This window comes from Penicillium verhagenii (genome assembly GCF_028828195.1).
Source record: "Penicillium verhagenii strain IBT 33310 chromosome Unknown utg000003l_segment0_segment0, whole genome shotgun sequence".
Taxonomy (NCBI): Eukaryota; Fungi; Ascomycota; class Eurotiomycetes; order Eurotiales; family Aspergillaceae; genus Penicillium; species Penicillium verhagenii.
In genome coordinates this window covers 556,582-574,199 of record NW_026643167.1, presented here as the reverse complement: position 1 = coordinate 574,199, position 17,618 = coordinate 556,582, and the positions used below count along the sequence as shown (strand labels likewise).

At 48.3% G+C, this 17,618-nt stretch overlaps 7 protein-coding genes across 7 annotated transcripts; 3 read left to right on the top strand and 4 right to left on the bottom strand.

The window, feature by feature from the left end:
* Positions 1 to 337: 337 nt before the first annotated feature.
* On the bottom strand, positions 338 to 2,302 carry N7466_001623 (uncharacterized protein; the record flags this gene model as incomplete). The annotated part of the gene is made up of 4 exons (XM_057161021.1): positions 338 to 852; positions 890 to 1,040; positions 1,088 to 2,072; positions 2,118 to 2,302. 4 exons carry the CDS (start codon positions 2,300 to 2,302, stop codon positions 338 to 340), a joined length of 1,836 nt encoding a protein of 611 aa, XP_057024306.1.
* A 470-nt stretch (positions 2,303 to 2,772) lies between these two features.
* Positions 2,773 to 3,666, bottom strand: N7466_001622 (uncharacterized protein; the record flags this gene model as incomplete). The annotated part of the gene is made up of 1 exon (XM_057161020.1): positions 2,773 to 3,666. One exon carries the CDS (start codon positions 3,664 to 3,666, stop codon positions 2,773 to 2,775), a length of 894 nt encoding a protein of 297 aa, XP_057024305.1.
* A 644-nt stretch (positions 3,667 to 4,310) lies between these two features.
* On the top strand, positions 4,311 to 4,826 carry N7466_001621 (uncharacterized protein; the record flags this gene model as incomplete). The annotated part of the gene is made up of 1 exon (XM_057161019.1): positions 4,311 to 4,826. The coding sequence occupies one exon, from the start codon at positions 4,311 to 4,313 to the stop codon at positions 4,824 to 4,826; it is 516 nt and encodes a 171-aa protein (XP_057024304.1).
* A 327-nt stretch (positions 4,827 to 5,153) lies between these two features.
* On the bottom strand, positions 5,154 to 6,272 carry N7466_001620 (uncharacterized protein; the record flags this gene model as incomplete). The annotated part of the gene is made up of 4 exons (XM_057161018.1): positions 5,154 to 5,270; positions 5,315 to 5,529; positions 5,576 to 5,675; positions 5,721 to 6,272. 4 exons carry the CDS (start codon positions 6,270 to 6,272, stop codon positions 5,154 to 5,156), a joined length of 984 nt encoding a protein of 327 aa, XP_057024303.1.
* Positions 6,273 to 7,012: 740 nt separating this feature from the next.
* N7466_001619 (Hly-III-related protein) lies at positions 7,013 to 7,432 on the bottom strand (the record flags this gene model as incomplete). Its single annotated transcript, XM_057161017.1, has 1 exon — positions 7,013 to 7,432. The coding sequence occupies one exon, from the start codon at positions 7,430 to 7,432 to the stop codon at positions 7,013 to 7,015; it is 420 nt and encodes a 139-aa protein (XP_057024302.1).
* A 7,644-nt stretch (positions 7,433 to 15,076) lies between these two features.
* Positions 15,077 to 15,630, top strand: N7466_001618 (uncharacterized protein; the record flags this gene model as incomplete). Its single annotated transcript, XM_057161016.1, has 2 exons — positions 15,077 to 15,470; positions 15,521 to 15,630. 2 exons carry the CDS (start codon positions 15,077 to 15,079, stop codon positions 15,628 to 15,630), a joined length of 504 nt encoding a protein of 167 aa, XP_057024301.1.
* A 744-nt stretch (positions 15,631 to 16,374) lies between these two features.
* N7466_001617 (uncharacterized protein) lies at positions 16,375 to 16,930 on the top strand (the record flags this gene model as incomplete). The annotated part of the gene is made up of 2 exons (XM_057161015.1): positions 16,375 to 16,537; positions 16,593 to 16,930. The coding sequence occupies 2 exons, from the start codon at positions 16,375 to 16,377 to the stop codon at positions 16,928 to 16,930; spliced, it is 501 nt and encodes a 166-aa protein (XP_057024300.1).
* Positions 16,931 to 17,618: the final 688 nt, after the last annotated feature.

Here is a 17,618-nt window from a genome sequence, read left to right as displayed (position 1 = left end):
AAAGCGCGATACGGGACGTGGCACTTCATGCTGCATCTGGTAAGTTCGGAGTTCACTGGAGTATTTTGATTTGGTCATACTGACACGCGTAGTCGAACCGAGACTGCCTTGGACGCCCTTTACCGCCCGCCGCGGGACCCCTCACCGCGAACAGAAGAAAGCTCCGTCGAGACCGTCGCGACGGTGCACAACAGAGCTTCCGACAGTAGTATGCGGTGGAGTGGTCCAATTCGCCAAAAACGCACCATCGAATCTTTCGACGAACAAATTGCTGACGGCAGCCGCATGCTGCGAATTCGAGCTGTGTCGATGCTTTGGAAGTCAGCTCAACCTGATCTCATATATTTGGTGGAGTAGACTTACCCGCTTCGGGATGAAGGAGCTCCGCTTCAGCGCCGCAGTGCTCCGCATGAAGAATGACTTTGTATTCTGGCCCACCTTCATGGAATCTTTGGATCGTTTCCGCTTCATTGTCTTCCCAGGTGACCAGCAGACTGCCAGCATGAAGGCTGATTTGGATGTTATGCGGGAACCATTGAAGCAGGCGTCTGACTTGGCGCATGTACCGGATCTCTGTGATCCGTGACATGGGGGATGCTGTACAGAGTGAAGGTATAGAGAGAACCAGTAACTCCTCCACAACGTCTCTCCATGAAAAGGGTGCATATTGTCCACCCACGGTTGTTGGAACCAGATCCCGGCATAACCCCCTCTGGTCCATACTGTCAAAATCCCACCGTTGATGTGGAATGCTCAACGTACCTTCGGCAGCGTGGTAGAGGACATCGAGTCTCCCCGTCAAGTTGTCGACGTAAACGACTTTCATTTTGCTTGGGGCTTTCAAAGCAGGCCCTGAAAGCCCGATCGATTGTCTTCGCATAGACGTTACCGGGCAAGGCACGGGCCTTCGCATTCCTGCAAAGTCGCTGTTGCTCCTCCTCGATCGTCCGGATTGGTGACGCGGAGCGAAGGAGCTGCCAGAAACTCTTCGGAAGTGTGGTCGGCTTTCTGCCGGTGCATTTTCGGATCGCATCCACGGTCTGTCTCGAATTAGTATGTGACACCCCTCGAATTGAATTGTACTGACCTGCGAATTTGTTTCTGCACTGTAAAAGAAAAGCTTATCCCTTGAAGCATGCACGAGGTGCTCCCAAATGCGGGTCTTGGTCGATGGCTCCAGAAGTATCTCCGCTTTGTCAACATCGCCAAGGTGCGCATAGTTGCGGAGAAGGTCGATATAGGAGGGGAGGAGAAGCCCCTCATGCAGAGATAGTGCATGCTCCCAGATTTGCCGCACCAAGTCAGCTAACTCGAAGCAACTGATCATTCGCTGTCGGTCCCGGCTAAATTTTCCGAAGGCGAAGTTGTAGCCAAACTTGAAGACCTTGCCGCCCACGGTAGGCATGGAGAGTCGTACTCCATGCAGGAATAGCTTGCCAGAAAACTTCGCATCTAGAAGTAAATCTCCCTGGGGCGTCGGAATCATAGATGAGGGTGAGGTCAGTTGGTGGATGTCGAGAGTGACCCGAAGCCATCGCAGGAAGGTCTTGGGTGACACCGGTCGACTTTGATGGCCGCGACCGGCCCCAATGACCACTGCGACATCTCGTTCGATGCGAGAGTGCAAGTCAGCCATATCGTCCACTGTCTCTCGCTGTTCGATGAGATTCGGCTTGCAGGCAGTCATGATGACGCAGCGAAGGGACTGCTGCGGCCCATGCAACCCGAAATTCCAATTGCAGTGGCTTGCGGCGATGCTCATCTTGTATTGGTGTCGATTCATGACCAAGGCAGCCAGTTTGAGGCCCTCTCCATGCGAGCTACTCAGCCTCTGGTCTCCAGCTTTGGTCGTGTGTCCCATGATGAGAGACTCAACGGGCAGTTGCGTGGATGCATTGGTGAGGATGACTCGGCCGGTCTTTTTCTCGTTTTGGATTAATCCTCGAGCTTGGAGATCGGCGTGATCGCCTGAGGCCGAAGAACCTATGATGGAGAAGTGATCTTTGCCGTCTTCGAAGTGTAGCTTGAAGTCTCGTCGGTCGAGCTGGAATCTTTCCAGAATGGCATCTTTCCTACTCGGTGTCAGCAAATTTCCCACCGGGTGGTTCGACACGTACCAGTTTTGGTATAGCTCGCGGAAGGCGTCGGTAGTATCCCAGTCTTTCACGTAAGACGGGGAGATTCCGAAGGAAACGGTCTGCTGCGACTGCTGATCTGCGACACAGGGACTATCCGAGCCTTGTTGCAGCTCGCTATGAAGTTGTTTGCTTGCTTCATCGCTGATACAGCTCTCTCGATCCATGAGAAGACGACTTGATTTGAAAGTAGCGCGAACGGGTAAATCATTTATTCTTCCAAGTGGGAATTCCACTATTTATAAGGCACTTGGGTCATCGTGGAACCAAATGGTGAGTAGAGTGGTGAACTTCGCAATTGAGCACCGCGAGGCATGTCTGGATCAACAATGCCCAATTGCACAAATCGTGGATCAACAAAAAAAGGGAATGATATTTGTTGTTGAAGCTCTTTGTATCTGACAATTGACACTCAGTCTTCAATAAGCCGCAACGTCCGGTGATCTAGTTGGTTCAGCGTACTGGCTGGAAAACTTGTGTCAGATTGAAGTAGTCAACGCACCTCAAATCAAACCGTGGTCTACGACCTCAGGCCACGGCAAGACACTCCTAGCTACAACCTCCATCCTTCAAAGTGACTCTTCGCAACAGTTGATTGGCAACAGTTGAAACAGCTGGTTCTATTGGGCTGGCATCGTCACGAGCAGGGCCTGTGAGTTGACGTGATGCGTATGTCTCTCATCTCCAATAGCTCGGCAAGAACAGAAGCCCTCATCCGAGAACTGCTTTCTAGCCAGAACTGAAGCTTTGCCTCCACGAGCCATGACCCTTGAGTCTCATCATTGATGATCGACAGGAAGAACTTATGAAAAGAACCAGCACCTTCTTCTCGCTCAATCTCAAGCCTCGTTGGATCAACGGCAGCCGCCATCCAGATGTATAGAATGGCGAGATTAAAGCAGGCTGCATTCACATTGCATCCTGACACGAGCGTATTGAACAGGGGGCCGAAGGTGATTGCTGGAAGGCCAATGCAGACGTATGCCTTGGTGGCGCTTCGTCCTGCCCGTATTGCTTCCTTCATCATATCTGTGTCCTCGATCGACCTGGCATCGATCACGACGGAATCCGACACCCAATACTCGGTGGACCAGCTGTACAGAACCAAAGGACGAGTCTCACAAATGGACTTCCAAACATGGAGCGTCATTTTTCTGACTGTTGAGATCTTTTCCTTTCCCCCAACACCGAGAATGATGAGTTTTCTATCCTTCTCATCGGTCGCACAGGAGATACCCAAGTGATAATCCGAGGTTTGGAGGCTGGTCGCTTTGGCCAGCGGAAGGACTGTAGTGACACCATCTTCAACACAAATGAAGACACGTTTATTGTCTGGCTTATTGACCACAGTACGACTCGGTAAAGTGGCACATTGCAGTATGCTTTTAATACTTTGTCCGCAAAGCTTCAGTTGTTCCCACTTCCAGACCAGCTCTTCAGTCTTTGAGTAGATATATGGCGATCTTGGGACGGAGGGGTTCTCGGCCGTCGAGGTACTAAATGTCAAACGGTTGAAGATTAGCACCGGCATTATTCTTGCAGAAGGGATCAAATGAGTGCCTTACTCGCGGATTTGTCTCTGACTGAAGCGTGGGGACTGCATCGTGGAATTGACGAGAGGAAGAACTGGCGTGAGGGGTGGAGGTAGAGAAATGAAAGCTGCCCTAATGTCTATGCTTTTGAATGTACCACGAAGACACCCATACTGACACGTAATCATTCAATAGTTCAACATGTAGGTACATCGTTGAGCGTTGAGATGACTAGAAGGGAGAACTGGGCTAAACCATTCGCCATCACGTTGGAGTTTACTGGAAGGAAAATTCTCTTAGAAGAATTGCATTCCCGCGGTAGGAGAAAAGGTCCTGGGAGCATGAGTGATGATCTGAATCAGACCCTGTTTGTGCTGTCAAAGGTATAAAGGCCAATCAACTCAGAAAGAGAACCTTCATACGCATCGCCACTAGGACCGCAGATCATTTGAGGACCATTTACTCGGCTCAATGCCAGACTGAACCAGGTTCAGGAAGGATTACTTAAAGTGAGACTTCGCCTGGGGGCTGTTCTGTCATTTTTCGTTCCTACATTATTTCGCTCCAATACCGAAGACCTGCGCTACCCCTCAACTACCAGTCGTATTACGTCCTCGATATGACTTCTCATACTAGATTCACCATGATTCGTACGCGCCTTACCATTCTGGTCCCCGCAATCGTGTGGCTGGCCCTTGCGAGTTTCAACTCGGCCATATCTCACTTCGCAATTATCCTACGGGACAATGCAGAATCAGATCTCATCAACACCAATCATGCCCTACTGGACCTTGCATTTAAAAGTCTGATGGAGAGAATTATTGTTGTCTCAGTTATTGTCGCCCTGGTCTCAGCATCGCTCTCCATCTTCGGTACGGTCCTTGCGATCCACCCGAGGTGGCTGCATCAGGACTGCAGATATCGGTTTTACTTCGAATGCCTTCAGATTATGGTAGGTCTTATTAGCCTCTCCGTGGGTGGATATATCGTGGGCTGCGTCCATGGGTCTCAATCTTGGTTTGAGCTGTTGGACAGTCACGGCCACTTGCCTTACTACGGAATCATATATTACGGGGCTGTGGGGCAAGCTTCGTTTGGTTCTCTCGTGATCACCGTGTCCTTTGTACGGTTCATCATATGCGACTTCTGCGGTCATTAGGAGCAATCGCGGTCAACGAAGTGATCATGAATCTTACTGTTCGAAATGTTTTTGAAGCCGGGCTATTTATTACGACCAAAACCCCGTTGGACTTGAATCAAGATGGCTAATCTTTGGAACGCATTTGGAGAGACATTGGAAAATACAAAATTTAAATTCACCATGTGAATCTTATTGAATACCTGGAAAAAGCGCGCGTTTTTGACAAGTATTTTTCCAATCCTCTGCTTTGCATTGAGCTTGATATTCAGAATGTACGATAGACAGCGAATATTGGAGTGCGAAATGCTTGGAAGTAGTTTTATGTGATTTGACCCGCAGATTGTACTAAAAAGAGTTCTTTCCACGGTGGTATGTGCAATTTACTCGAGTCATAAGTAAGGCAGCTCGTGCAAGTAACACGAGATCAGCAGCCGAGCGGCGCCTGGCTGTGATCAACGGATGCTGACAGGCATTAGCAAGTTCGGAGCTTGGGCAGAACGACTCACCATTTTCAAAACTGCCATCGATGCTGCCGCTCCAGAGGCGGACAAAAAGTTTACTGCGGCGGACGCAATTGGCCAGCGTTCGAGGTCGTCGACACCAATAGCTCCATCTTCTTTGTCGTACTTTTGCATGAGCTGCATTGTAATTGACGGTATGGCGGCGATACATGCGGCTTCAGACTGACTTGTTACACAATCCACGCAATGTTCCGGGCCAGCTGCAACTCGTAAGCTAGATTCTTCGCGGGAAGGGTCTTGACTGACCAATTTTGATGATCCCGTCAAGCCCAAGTAGTATGTTGGAACAGACCAAAGACTGATGAACAAGGCGAAAGGCAGCTAGGTAGCACATACCTTCAAGGATCTGAAAGGTCAGCACAGTTTCTTGGTACGATCATGAAGAACACACCTGGAACATGATCGATCCCAATTCCGCCTCGGTGGGATACAAATCCGAGCAAGCAACGACATCCCCGAGAGTCAGCGGTAGGTCGGCGACTAGAAAGAACGCGAAATCTCCATCAATGTAACATTCATAGAAAAGAAGGATATTGACGTGTTCCAGACGCCCGAATCTATCGATCAGGCTCCGAGCATCCTGCCTGTTGTATTTCCTGATGGCCACCACACGAGATGGGCGGGTGCGACGAGAGGCAATCACTACCTCACCGGCGATGTCGTATGAGATGGCTTGCTGATACGTGTCCCACGGGGACTCGTGTCGAACAATCAGAGCTGACCTAATATCGTCGAGACTGTGCAAGCGTGGCAGACAAAGGCTCTTTATGGGGCCTGTCACGGCTTTCTGGCTGTGGTGGTGAACAGGTCTTTTTGGTTCAGCGATGCTGGATTTCTCATTCTTGGAAGTGACGGAGCGAGGATATGTGAGTGGCGGTTGGGATTGAGCTTTGATGGTGTCAAAGTCAAATATCATGTGCTCTTTGAGCTGTCTGACTGCCATGATCAGGGCCGGCGTTGTATTCGTCAGATTGCGATATTCTGCGAAGACAAAGAAACAGCCTCTGAGAGAAATAGGGGACGATATTTATACTTGATTGCCGATATGGTGTTCTTTACATATTTGACATGCTTTACTGCGTTGGCTCCTCAAGTTGTTGGAAGATGAGGTTGCCCAACTTGAGTGCTTTTCCAACTTAGATCAGAAAGGCACACGAGAGCACAAAATCGCCGATCGCGATTCAGGCTCACAAGTGAGACCTCTAGATTTGAATGCATCAACTTCGTCATTCCTAGCACAAAATCTTGAATCCATTTTCATTTCAGGAAAGCCCATCCCTAGTTCAAAATGTACTTCACAAAATGTCTTTTTTCTTCGCGCATACCTGCTCACATGAAACGAATCTTAAGCACCTCCTCTCTATTTTTGAATGCACAAACACTATCCGCATATTCCCGAAGATCAAGAAATGAGCTGCATGAGAGCTCTCGAGTAACTGACTAGGCTGTAGACAAGACAGAGGTGCATCACATGAAGACTGGGCTGCAATCGAGGCATAAAGCTGAGTCGTTCCAACGGACTGACCAGATAGATTGCAGCCCCAAGACAGTTCTTCATGACCATGTGGATGAATTCGGTTGCCAGAGATGGAAATGCTGGTCGATGCTCGGCTAAAGCCTGAAGCGCTGGAGCCAAGCACAGCAAACCGAGCGAGACGCAGTGGTATGGGAATCGGATCCGAACTACCGCGAGTCGAACGTGAGGAGCTCCGCAACAGTCACAAAAAATGCAATGGTGAGGATGGCTGCATATCCCAGTTGAATGGAAGGCTGTGTCTCAAAAAGATGAAGGACTGTTGGAAGAGTGCTCGTCCAAATCACAGCTAATACAGCTCCAAGCTCAAATTCCGATCTTCGAGACGCCGTGTATTGGCCGTTTTGAAAGATGGACAGGACTTGATCAAGCAAGATCAACGAGCACCATAAGATGACACTGGCGCAGAAGGCAATGACAGAGAGTGCTTGGAGAGTTGGACTGCCGAGCTTAAAGCAAAGAAATAGGAGAACCTGCGCAAAAACAACAGAGAAGTAGAATATCCCCAAGAGACTGATGAGGGAGATGATGGCGCAATGCCAGGCATTGGAGGGGTGATATTTTCCCATGTCGGGTCCGGTTCTTGCTGGTGTGACGAAGTGCAAGAATCTTCTTTTCCAGCATAACTGCATCATATATAGTTGAAACCAAATCGCAAAAGGACAGACAATGACGTTTGCACCTAGGCGTCAACAGTGGCAGAAGGGTTCTCACCATCGCACATTCTGCAGAGATTCACAAACTCTGTAAGCGTACTCTCAAGTTCTAAAATTGTTGAAAAACTTGACACGGTCAACAATTGAGTGAGGAGCCGGCCGTTAGCGACTGCATCTGCAAGGCAACTATCGACCGTGGCAGCTCAATTTCCAAACGAAGCAGATGGTTTCACCGGCAGACTCTACATAATTGCATCTGCTGTGGAATCGAATGGGGACCAAACGGAACGATCGGAAAGCCATAGTGATGTCTGATCAGATTTGTCGCGTTGCGTACATGGATACTGTACTACTGGCGGTAGAATCGCTCAAAATCTGTAGCAGGACTATGGAGATTTTGCTCGATGTGTCTACCAGGCCACTGCCAACCTTTTGAAAGCCCCATGTATTGCTTCATATGCTCGTATACTGTGGTTGCTCAAACTCAAGAGTGAAATCATTGATTATATTCCAGTCGGGTCGCGTACACCACACAAAGACCTTCTCTCATCAAGGCCTCTCATCAGATTGAGAATTCCGCCGAGGAGACGTACTCTGCATTGGTAGGTGGTGGATTTTCTTCTAACCTGCATATTTTTGTTCTCATTCTTGTTCTTTTATGGTCGTAATGGATCGCAATAGCATGATTGATCTACTTAATATAGCTATGAGAATATGTTCCTCGAACTCATGCATGTTGCACCAATTATAAAAAATCTTAAAAACATACACCAAAGTCCTTTCTATAGAAGAGCTCGCGTCGGCTCCAAGCCATACTGAAATAATTCACGTGTTGCATGGTACTGTATCACCAACTCGCTCTCTCACAGGCAGTGAACTCGCAAAAAAACTATTGCTCATTCCTTGCCAAAGATTCATACCTCCAATCTGGGTGAGAATTCAGACAGACTCAGTTCCAGCATGGGCAGGCTGCCTGATGAGCTCGCAGGGGAAGTAGTTGTGGTATTGGCAGAGACTCCTGTGAATGAGGTGATTCCAGAGCAAACGCTATTCTCATTCGATGTCGCGCATGCCTCTCGCGGAGTTTCTCTTTGAGATGCCTCGGATCTCACACTTCTGTCCGGTGTCACAGATACCCATGGGAACATCTTGTCCACGAGGCTCGTCTTGCTTGATCTGCACCGCTCTTCGGACTCATGCTGAGATAGACTGGGCTGCCTGCTCGTCAACGACCGGAGTCGATTGAACACAGAGAACTCTAACTTCAGCTTGATGCTGTACACGACAGTCTTGAAGCTCACTTGAATATAGTGTAGCTTGTACCCCGTGAGAAGGAGCAGGATATTTAACAACACGACAATAACATTGATCCAGAGCAGATGGATGATGGCATTCCGACCATTGCGACCTCGGATCTCAATCATCGGCTTGAGAGCTCGGACTGCTTCGTAGATGTAAATGCCGCAGATGATGGAATCTTGCACGCAGAAGCCGGTGACCTGTATGCGATCGTATATCGCGGCGGGTCGAGCGAAGCTTGCGTCCCCTTGGTTCAGGCCAAAGAACAAGACTGTCATGGGGACATGAAGAATGAAAAAGTTCCCGACGATCATCCACAGCACCCACCGCACCTTTTCCATGTTGGAGACAACGAGGTTCAGACGTGAATAGAGTACGACGGCCTGACCGGTAACCATGGCGTACCATCCAATGATGAAAGGGATTGACGTAGAAAGATTAGATGCCTGAGAGACAAAACGAGCCATGGCAGGCAGTGCATGCAGAAGAATGCCCCAAGACGCGACCTGCATGCTCCAGAAATAGAGGCCGCTGTAGCGCTTGAACGTATCAAATGTGACAATTCCCGTTTCCAGGGCATTGTATGCGCCGATCGAGAACATGGATACGACCTGAATAATTGAGACGTTTTTCATCAGGATGGCCCCGACGTCTGAAGGCAGGCTGGTAATGATTGTATCCATGGATGACCAAAGACTTGTCGCAAACGTAAAAGAATATGAAACTTATGAGGTGGACATGGTGAGTAGACAAATTTTAAAGCCTACTGCGGCAAACATGTGACTTTCTTGCAATGAGATCACGGCATAGTAGCTGGGGGCTGCTTGGAATGATCTGACGAACTTTCAGATCTTATTGGGTCAATGGATGGCCGGGTCGCAGACTCATTGATAACGTAGAAGCTGGGACGAACACTAGGCGTAATTAGCCTCGATCCCTTTTGTCTTTCTACCAGGTCGGCCAGACAATGGCATTTTCTCGTGCCTCTGGAAGTCCGGATCCCGATGAAACGTTAGAGAAAGAAAAGTAAGATTCTCAGCTTCCATAGACTTTGAGTGGGGCTGTCTGAGAAGTTGGATGATACTCTCGTCAGACCATGGAAACGACCGGTCGCCAGGACAGCCTCAGGCGAGGAGGACGCGATTGTCCATGGATGGGTGATCTGAAATTGACACTAAAAAAAGTCTTTGTGGCTGAGTATGTTCAAATTCAAGCTTCCCGACAGGAATAAACATTCGTGAAGAGCTGTCCTGTAATATACTCGTGCCCTTTCAACCGTCTATCCAAAAGCAATTTACTGGTGCTGGAAAACTCACAGGCGCAGGCAGAACCGTATCCCGTACAAGACACACCTGCGGGATTTAGAATAAGTCTGGGTATGGCACATATGTCTGGCCTACGACGCAGACCCTGACGTCGGAAGCCAATCAGAGTTTGAATTGTCCCCGAACTATTCATGTAAGCTATTCCATCCTGCCCAACATGTACGACCCTAAGTGAGCTGTGGTTCTAGACCGTAATAAATTCAGGCCAAGAGGATGAACCACCAAGTGGGCAACTAGGGGGCTGGAAGAAGGGTCGATGCAGGAAAGATAGCTTCTAGATCTTTCCATCGACTGGATCGAAAGGACGGTTACCCTGGTAACGGAAAAGTGGAGAAGACCTTCTCTATGTGGAGTCATCCGTTAAAGAGTGGATCGCGAATCACCTTCAAGGCATCAATTTGGGAGCAACATTAGTAGCGTTGTGCTCTGTGCTCCCAAAACACGAGTCATATGAGCCGTTTGTGTCAGAAGAGCAATCTAAATAAGCATGAATTGTGAAGGGACACTCAGTTACACATCTGGTAGTCGATCGGATCGTGATTAGTGAATTGAATGTCAATGCAGAGGTCCTTGGTTGGTCATTTCTTCGACACGGGACACGGGTCCGCGAGTCAGTGTTCCTAGTCTCAAGGTCCCACCGATATCTGTCTCGATCGGATCATGAGTCACGTCTTATCAGGTCATTTCTGATTGGCGTCTTGCGCCAGGGTGTGATAGGAGCGTTGCAAATTTTTGCAATGGATGAACCATGATAAGTCCCACGGCGAATGGCATTCAGAACCAAACTTCCCCGTCGTGTTACCATGTGATTAGCAGCACTCAGTATTATTCAGCCATACAAATATTAGGCTTCAAGCCATGTACTGGACCAAGAAAAGGGGTAATGACCTGGATTTCAATCTCACCCAGTGGATTATCTGGTATAAGCCATACTCAAAAAAGAAACATATGCACTAAATGGCTGCTTGGTAATCAACGGCTCTCTGTATGTATGCCGCAGAAAGTCATCCCTTCATGTGTGTATCAAAACTGCCTTTGGGGATCATTTTGAGACCCTAAGTTGACATACGCAGCAGCGATTTTTCTGCGGACCCATATCAGAACAACAAAAAATGCATCATGTCCAGTTTCATGAGGCATGTGGGTATTTTCTAGCACGCTTACAGATTCTGGGTTGTCGGTGTGAATGCATATTGGTGACTTCCAACTCGGAAAATTGGTACCAATAGGGTTGCTTGGCAGGAACACATATTTTTGCGCTTCGTTGCAGATGATCTCCCAACGGACCCCCTAGTATTAAAGGCTATGCCTTCCCAACCTTTTGCACGAGGGAATCTTCAGCTTTTCATCCTTCAGCTAAAACTCGCTTGTCAAAAGATAGCATGGCAAATCAATCTAACTCCGCCCCAAAGAAGCCAGACATCACAAGCAGGTCGAGAGTGACGCGTGCGAAGTCCCGAGTCAATTCTCCCAGCCCTACTCAGTCGGGTGTCTCTCAGTCTCGTGCAGACTCCTATTCTCTGCACTCAGTGGCGCAGCCGTCCAAAGTCCCAGTATGTTGATGGTGGTCTATTTTCGATTCCTAAATTCTTGAGTTACCCTTTACTATGCTCAGTACTGCCGATACCATGCGCACCAGCTGATCATACTATTTAGGGGCATATCGTGTCAAAGAGTGATCGGAAGAAGGAGTTCAGAGCTATTCATGCCAAGTGCCTTGATGAGATGGACAAAATTGGTCGGGAGCTTCAATTGGCCCTTGCGGAGAAAAACGATCAAAAGGCCTGCGAGTCTCAGCTGTTGCAGAGAATGCAAGCCGCAGAAGCTGAAGCGAGTTCGAAATTGCAACAGGCTATTGCGCGAGAAGAAGCCGCTCTGGCTGACAATGAAAGACTTCAGAACGAGATTCGTCAACTCCAGCAGCAGGTGGAATCGCTGATTGCTTCGACACAGGATAACGTCCCATGGAACGAAATTCAGCTGGTATTGCATCAAACACATGGCGAACTAGTCTCCGCGACCACGCGATACTGGAACGCGATCGACGCTCTCCAGAACCGCAGACTAGCATCCTATCTACCCGGCTCCGGAGTGATCCACGGAAATTGGACGGAGCAGTACGGCCCGCCAGGAAAATTGGGACAGAATGCCCTTCCCGGGTTCTCCGCATCGGGTAATCCCCCGCTGAGCAATCTGCAACAAAAACCTGGGGCAAACAATGTATTTGATTCGTTTGTGTGAAGCGTCATGATCTTCGGGTTCTTGTGGGTCCAATCCAGTTTAGTGGATTTGTATTTTGATGTCAGTAATCATGACGCACACAAGTACCTCGTGGTCGCATCACCGTCTTCGGCCTACAGCTGCATACGATCAAATATAAATATTAGACGAATTCATACCTTGTCTTGAATGGAGAGCTTTCCAAAAAGTACATAGAATAGATGAGTGTTAAGAAGCAGTACTGTTCACCGCCAAGCGGGGTAGCCCGTCACCTGGGTCCGTCCGCTCGGTGGATCATGATCGCCGTCCATATTTGTTGGAGCACCTGTATTTATGGTATTGTCCTGTCACCCTGATACGCACTACTCATGCATTAGGGTTAGACCTGTATCTATAACACTGGGTCGTGACCCACAGAACTCCACAATAATACAACTACTATACACATGCATCAACAATATTCCACCCCGCGCGGGTGCTTTATCCAATCACGGCAAGCTTTGGCTACTGATATACCAGATGGTGGACTACCCAGCCAATTTTAGCAAAGCCAAATGAAAAGCTTGCCACGGGTCATATGATTTGGAATTATTTGCCCAGAGCCCTGAATGTAACGTCGAAGATTTTTTGTCAATGTTCTGGACAATCATTTGCCAGGCCGGCCGCGCAGGGTTCCAAATCTTGCTTTCCAATTTGTCACTCTCCGAGTGGGCAATTTAAGTAAGTGGGTCGAATTGCGATGACCCACCGGCACATTGAAGCTTAAACGGCACGTGGAAATTGGTCCGTGCGCATATTAGCCAAGTCAGATATGATTTCAGACCGGTGGCGGTTTTCGGTTTTTACTCCAGATTTCTTCATGCTTAGCGAATCTAATTTATAGTCTACTCAGGCTGGCTATGCAGCTGGATGCTGGGGCAGCTAGTGGAAATTGAATGGTCACGTGAATCATGTAGCATTACTTTGGTAACAAAAAGTCAATCACATCATGGTCCGAAAGCTCATTGGCAACGACGTGTTCACCCAGTCAATTATCCTCTTCCGTAGTGCTCTGGGTTTCCGAATTTATGTTCTCTATTGCTGCCTCCACAGCTACCATTCGTTGGACAATCTCGTCCAGATCACTGCAAATGGTTCCAGTCTTATCTGCAAGAGTGCTCAGCGAGCTCTGGATCGATCTAAAATGGTATCAGCGGTGGCGTTTCTCAGCAGGGTATCCGACTTACTTCACTCGGGTGTCTAGTCTGATAGATGTACGATTAGCAGCGAGGTTAGAATGGTTCCACGGCAGAGTCAGACACTTACTCGGAGATACACTGGAAGGCGATCATGGTACGATTGTCTGGGGTTTCAGATTCTCCTCCAATTTCCTGCCCTCCTCCAATATCTTCTCTCTGTATCCAGTCTTCAGTGGTATCTTGCGGGATGCTACCCACCAGGTTCGTCCCACGTTGGAGACTGGAGAAGTCGTTCTCCTCGAGAGATTCAACCTCTGTAGTATCACCTTCGGCCGATAGTGAAGAACCTTCTGCACTGTCCGAATCGGAAGGTGACAGCGATAAAGCGCGCTCCAATCGACGCCGAAAGTCCTCATGTTGTTTGGGGCGGGCAGGCTTTCTCATTCCAACCATCTTTGTGCCAGAGAAATGTTAGAACAGTGAATTTGTCAAAAGTAAAATTCGGGCAGCTTTTATAAGGTTTGTCAGGAAGGTCTGAGTAAGCAATTGATGTGGATTTCTCTCGCAACATTGAATTCTGTTGGAACTTTGGCTTCGTCAGATTATGTAGAGCCATGAATGTAAGAAGAATTGGAATTATGGGCTTTTGAATTTTTGAGTGAGGTCTAAGCTGAACAGACATAGTAATCATGTAGAATCTCAACATTCGAGTAAACGGACAATGTCGCCATGTAGAAATTCAACATGCATGGTCAACAGGCAAGGTCAACAGGCAAGGTCAACAGGCAAGGTCAACAGGCAAGGTCAACAGGCACGCTCAACAGGCAAGGTCAACAGGCACGCTCAACAGGCAAGGTCCACAGGCACGCTCAACAGGCAAGGTCAACAGGCACGCTCAACAGGCAAGGTCAACAGGCACGCTCAACAGGCAAAGTTCAACAGGCACGCTCAACAAGTAAGGTCAACAGGCACGCTCAACAGGCAAGGTCCACAGGCACGCTCAACAGGCAAGGTCAACAGGCACGCTCAACAGGCAAGGTCCACAGGCACGCTCAACAGGCAAGTTCAACAGGCACGCTCAACAGGCAAAGTTCAACAGGCACGCTCACCAGGCAAGGTCAACACCCAAAAGCACCATGCAAAGTCAACATGGAAACTCAGCATGCGATCAAATGCAAGTCAAACATGAACACATTGCTCTAAAGACATTCGATTGCATCCAGGTCGTGCAATTGGAATATTGCTCAACAGTAATAGTGATTTTTGCCTATGAGCGACGCAAAATTAAAAGATATTACCTGATTTCTGAAGATCAGGAATTGGTGAAAGTATGTGACACGGAGCGCTTCTCAGCTGCAAAATGCTTGGAATGGCTCATCGGACTAATCCATGGAACGGATTCTGGCTCGAAAAAGTATGACTGACTTCCCCAGTGAAAGATACTTACTACTGACCCTAGTGAGCATTTAAAAGTCAGCCAAGTCCCTTCAACAGCCATTTATAACCATCCCATCAGCATCAATTTAAAAATCACAATGTCCCCACGCAGTATTTTGAGCTGGTCGGGACAAGAAGAAGATAATCTTCTGCAGTGGTTGGATGAAAATCGTGCATTGCCATGGAAAGACCTTCCGGACGCATACAGAGAAAAATTCGGTGTGGACCGCAGCGTTGAATCCTTACGAGGCAAAAATTACCATATTCTGCGGAAGAATAGTCGCACCACTGCCCGATCTCCGAAAAGTCAAGGTCGCCGTAGACGACGAGAGCCCGCCCGCCGCTCGGTTGAACAGACAATCATACACTCAGACGCCCCAGCCAACGCGGCAACCCGGAGCAATATCGATCTGTGGTTCGAGACGATTCTTGCGTCCGAGTCTGATCCTGCTGGTAGCAGCGAATCGACGCTGACAAGAGTCTCGATTTCAGGTATGGGTCCTCTCAAGCTAGATCTATGTATATGCTAAGTTTTCTTTCAGATCGCTTGACGCCAGCGCTTAAAAAATACCGTCCCAAGAAATCACGATCGTCATCATGGATCTGGGAGTATGTACATCGTATGTGCGCCACTGGGAGAATGAACTTCTAAGGTGCGGTGTATGAACATGATGCGAAGCATCACAGGAGAGGACCCTGGCATACAAATGGGTGTGGAGCCGGTGCAAATGAACGTTTGATTCCCAGATATGATCAGATGAGACATGTAGCCTTAAGAGGAATGCCAGTTGCTCCTATCTTTCAAGATCTCAAATAGTGCACAAGAAATTGGATATGATAAAACAATTTTAAGTATACCATCATTTTTGGTGCATCTTGTTCAAAACTAGAGGCCGTGTTTGCTTCCCAGCGGAGGGTGGGTCTGAACGACTTCCCTGCGTGCTTGGTCAAGCTACACTCGAAAAAAGACAGTACTATCATTCTGCGCCTGCGGACGATCAAGGCGGTCTTCAAGTTGGTATTGCCTCGATTTTGAGACAATTATGCACTCTGACCTCAATTTTATGTCGAGTCAAGACCGTTTTCCAGACGGTACCTTGGATGGCGTGCGTAATGACCATACTCGGGTTGAAAGTCCGAACGAAAACTTTGTTCCGTCAAAGCATCCTATTTCTCTCCATAAAATAATATCATGGCTTTGTGGATCCCAAAAAGCGTCCCCTCCAAGCAGCCCAGGTCTTTTGCTGCGAAATGTCCGACTGAATCTCTGATGCCCTCAAGAATCTCACCTAGCACAGGACTTCCCAATAAGTACATAAACAGCTGAAGCCTCTTACTACCACCAAGTCATCAATCTCCTCCATAGACTACACGTGCTAAGTTCGCAGTCTCCAACATGCGTCTTTCTGTGCTCCTCTTCATACTTTGCCCGCTTGTCTTCGGCAATACCCTGGGGATCATAGATGTGGGTGGTCTGTGTTATATCTACTCGAACAGCACACGAGGCTGTACAGGATCCTCGGAGGCTATTGGGGAATTGAATGGTACTTCTTGCTCCAGTAAGTACAGCTACATACAGATCATCTATGGTGCAATTCCACTGACACTCACCAGATCTCAGCACGATAGGGCACAACAAGCGCACCGAGACAGATTCAGTCAATGTGACTGTCTGTGGCCCCCACCGACAAACTGGTCAAGAGCTTGCTTGGATCACAGCAGACAAGAGCGGTCTTCTCAAGTTTCAAAACATCAGAGGAGACACAGCAAACTGTACCATCGGCAAAGAGTTCACGGCGGGGACTTCCTGCTCTGCCCTTAGTGATAGTTCGATGAAATCGGCCGCAGAAACGCCTACATCGATCTTATCTACTAAGGTTATAGAATCTAGCACTGTTGCATCCTCGAGCATGAAACCGACGTCGCCCAAGCCCGTCCCGATGGACTGCTAGTCAAGTGGGGCAGGAGTCGGTGACATTTGCCTTCAACCAATTCAGTTCAATCTCTACTGCATCCGTTGTATTCAGGTCATGCTGATATTTCCTTCTAGCTCCCAGGCTGGGCTTGTGTTGTGGCCTACAAGAATTGATTCAAGTGTACTCGTCTTGCTTTACTTTGACATTTTCCTACAATTTTAATTGAAAGAAAGTAGCGTTAAGGTAGAAAATTTGAGCTGAGTTTTTACCAAAGCAATGGTCAACTTCGTGGTTGCATTGAGAGATCCACGAAATGCCTGACTTCCCGCTGACTTGCGGTCCCTCAGGCGATTAATGTACTACAGAGCGTTGGAAGAGATTGGAAAATGATCCATACACTTGGCTGCGAATCTCAGTGGAGCTGAAGGAAGCAAGCGTTAACAAACGTGATATGCGATACGTCGGTCTATGTCTATCACTCTACCTAATGGCACCAATAGCCCTAAGTGTAAAGACTGACTCCATGTACATAAGGTCAGTGTATGATTGAAGACCAAGATTTTTTTGCTTGAGCATAATATTGAGAGTCTCCAGATTCCACGTACAGTCTGCGACGCGTCCGGGCAGTATAACCGGTTAATGCAATCCTCAAAGCCCTGTCCACTCAGCCGTACATCGGGGCAAGACTCCTGGATTATTCTGCTGAAAGCGTGATAGCCCTGGT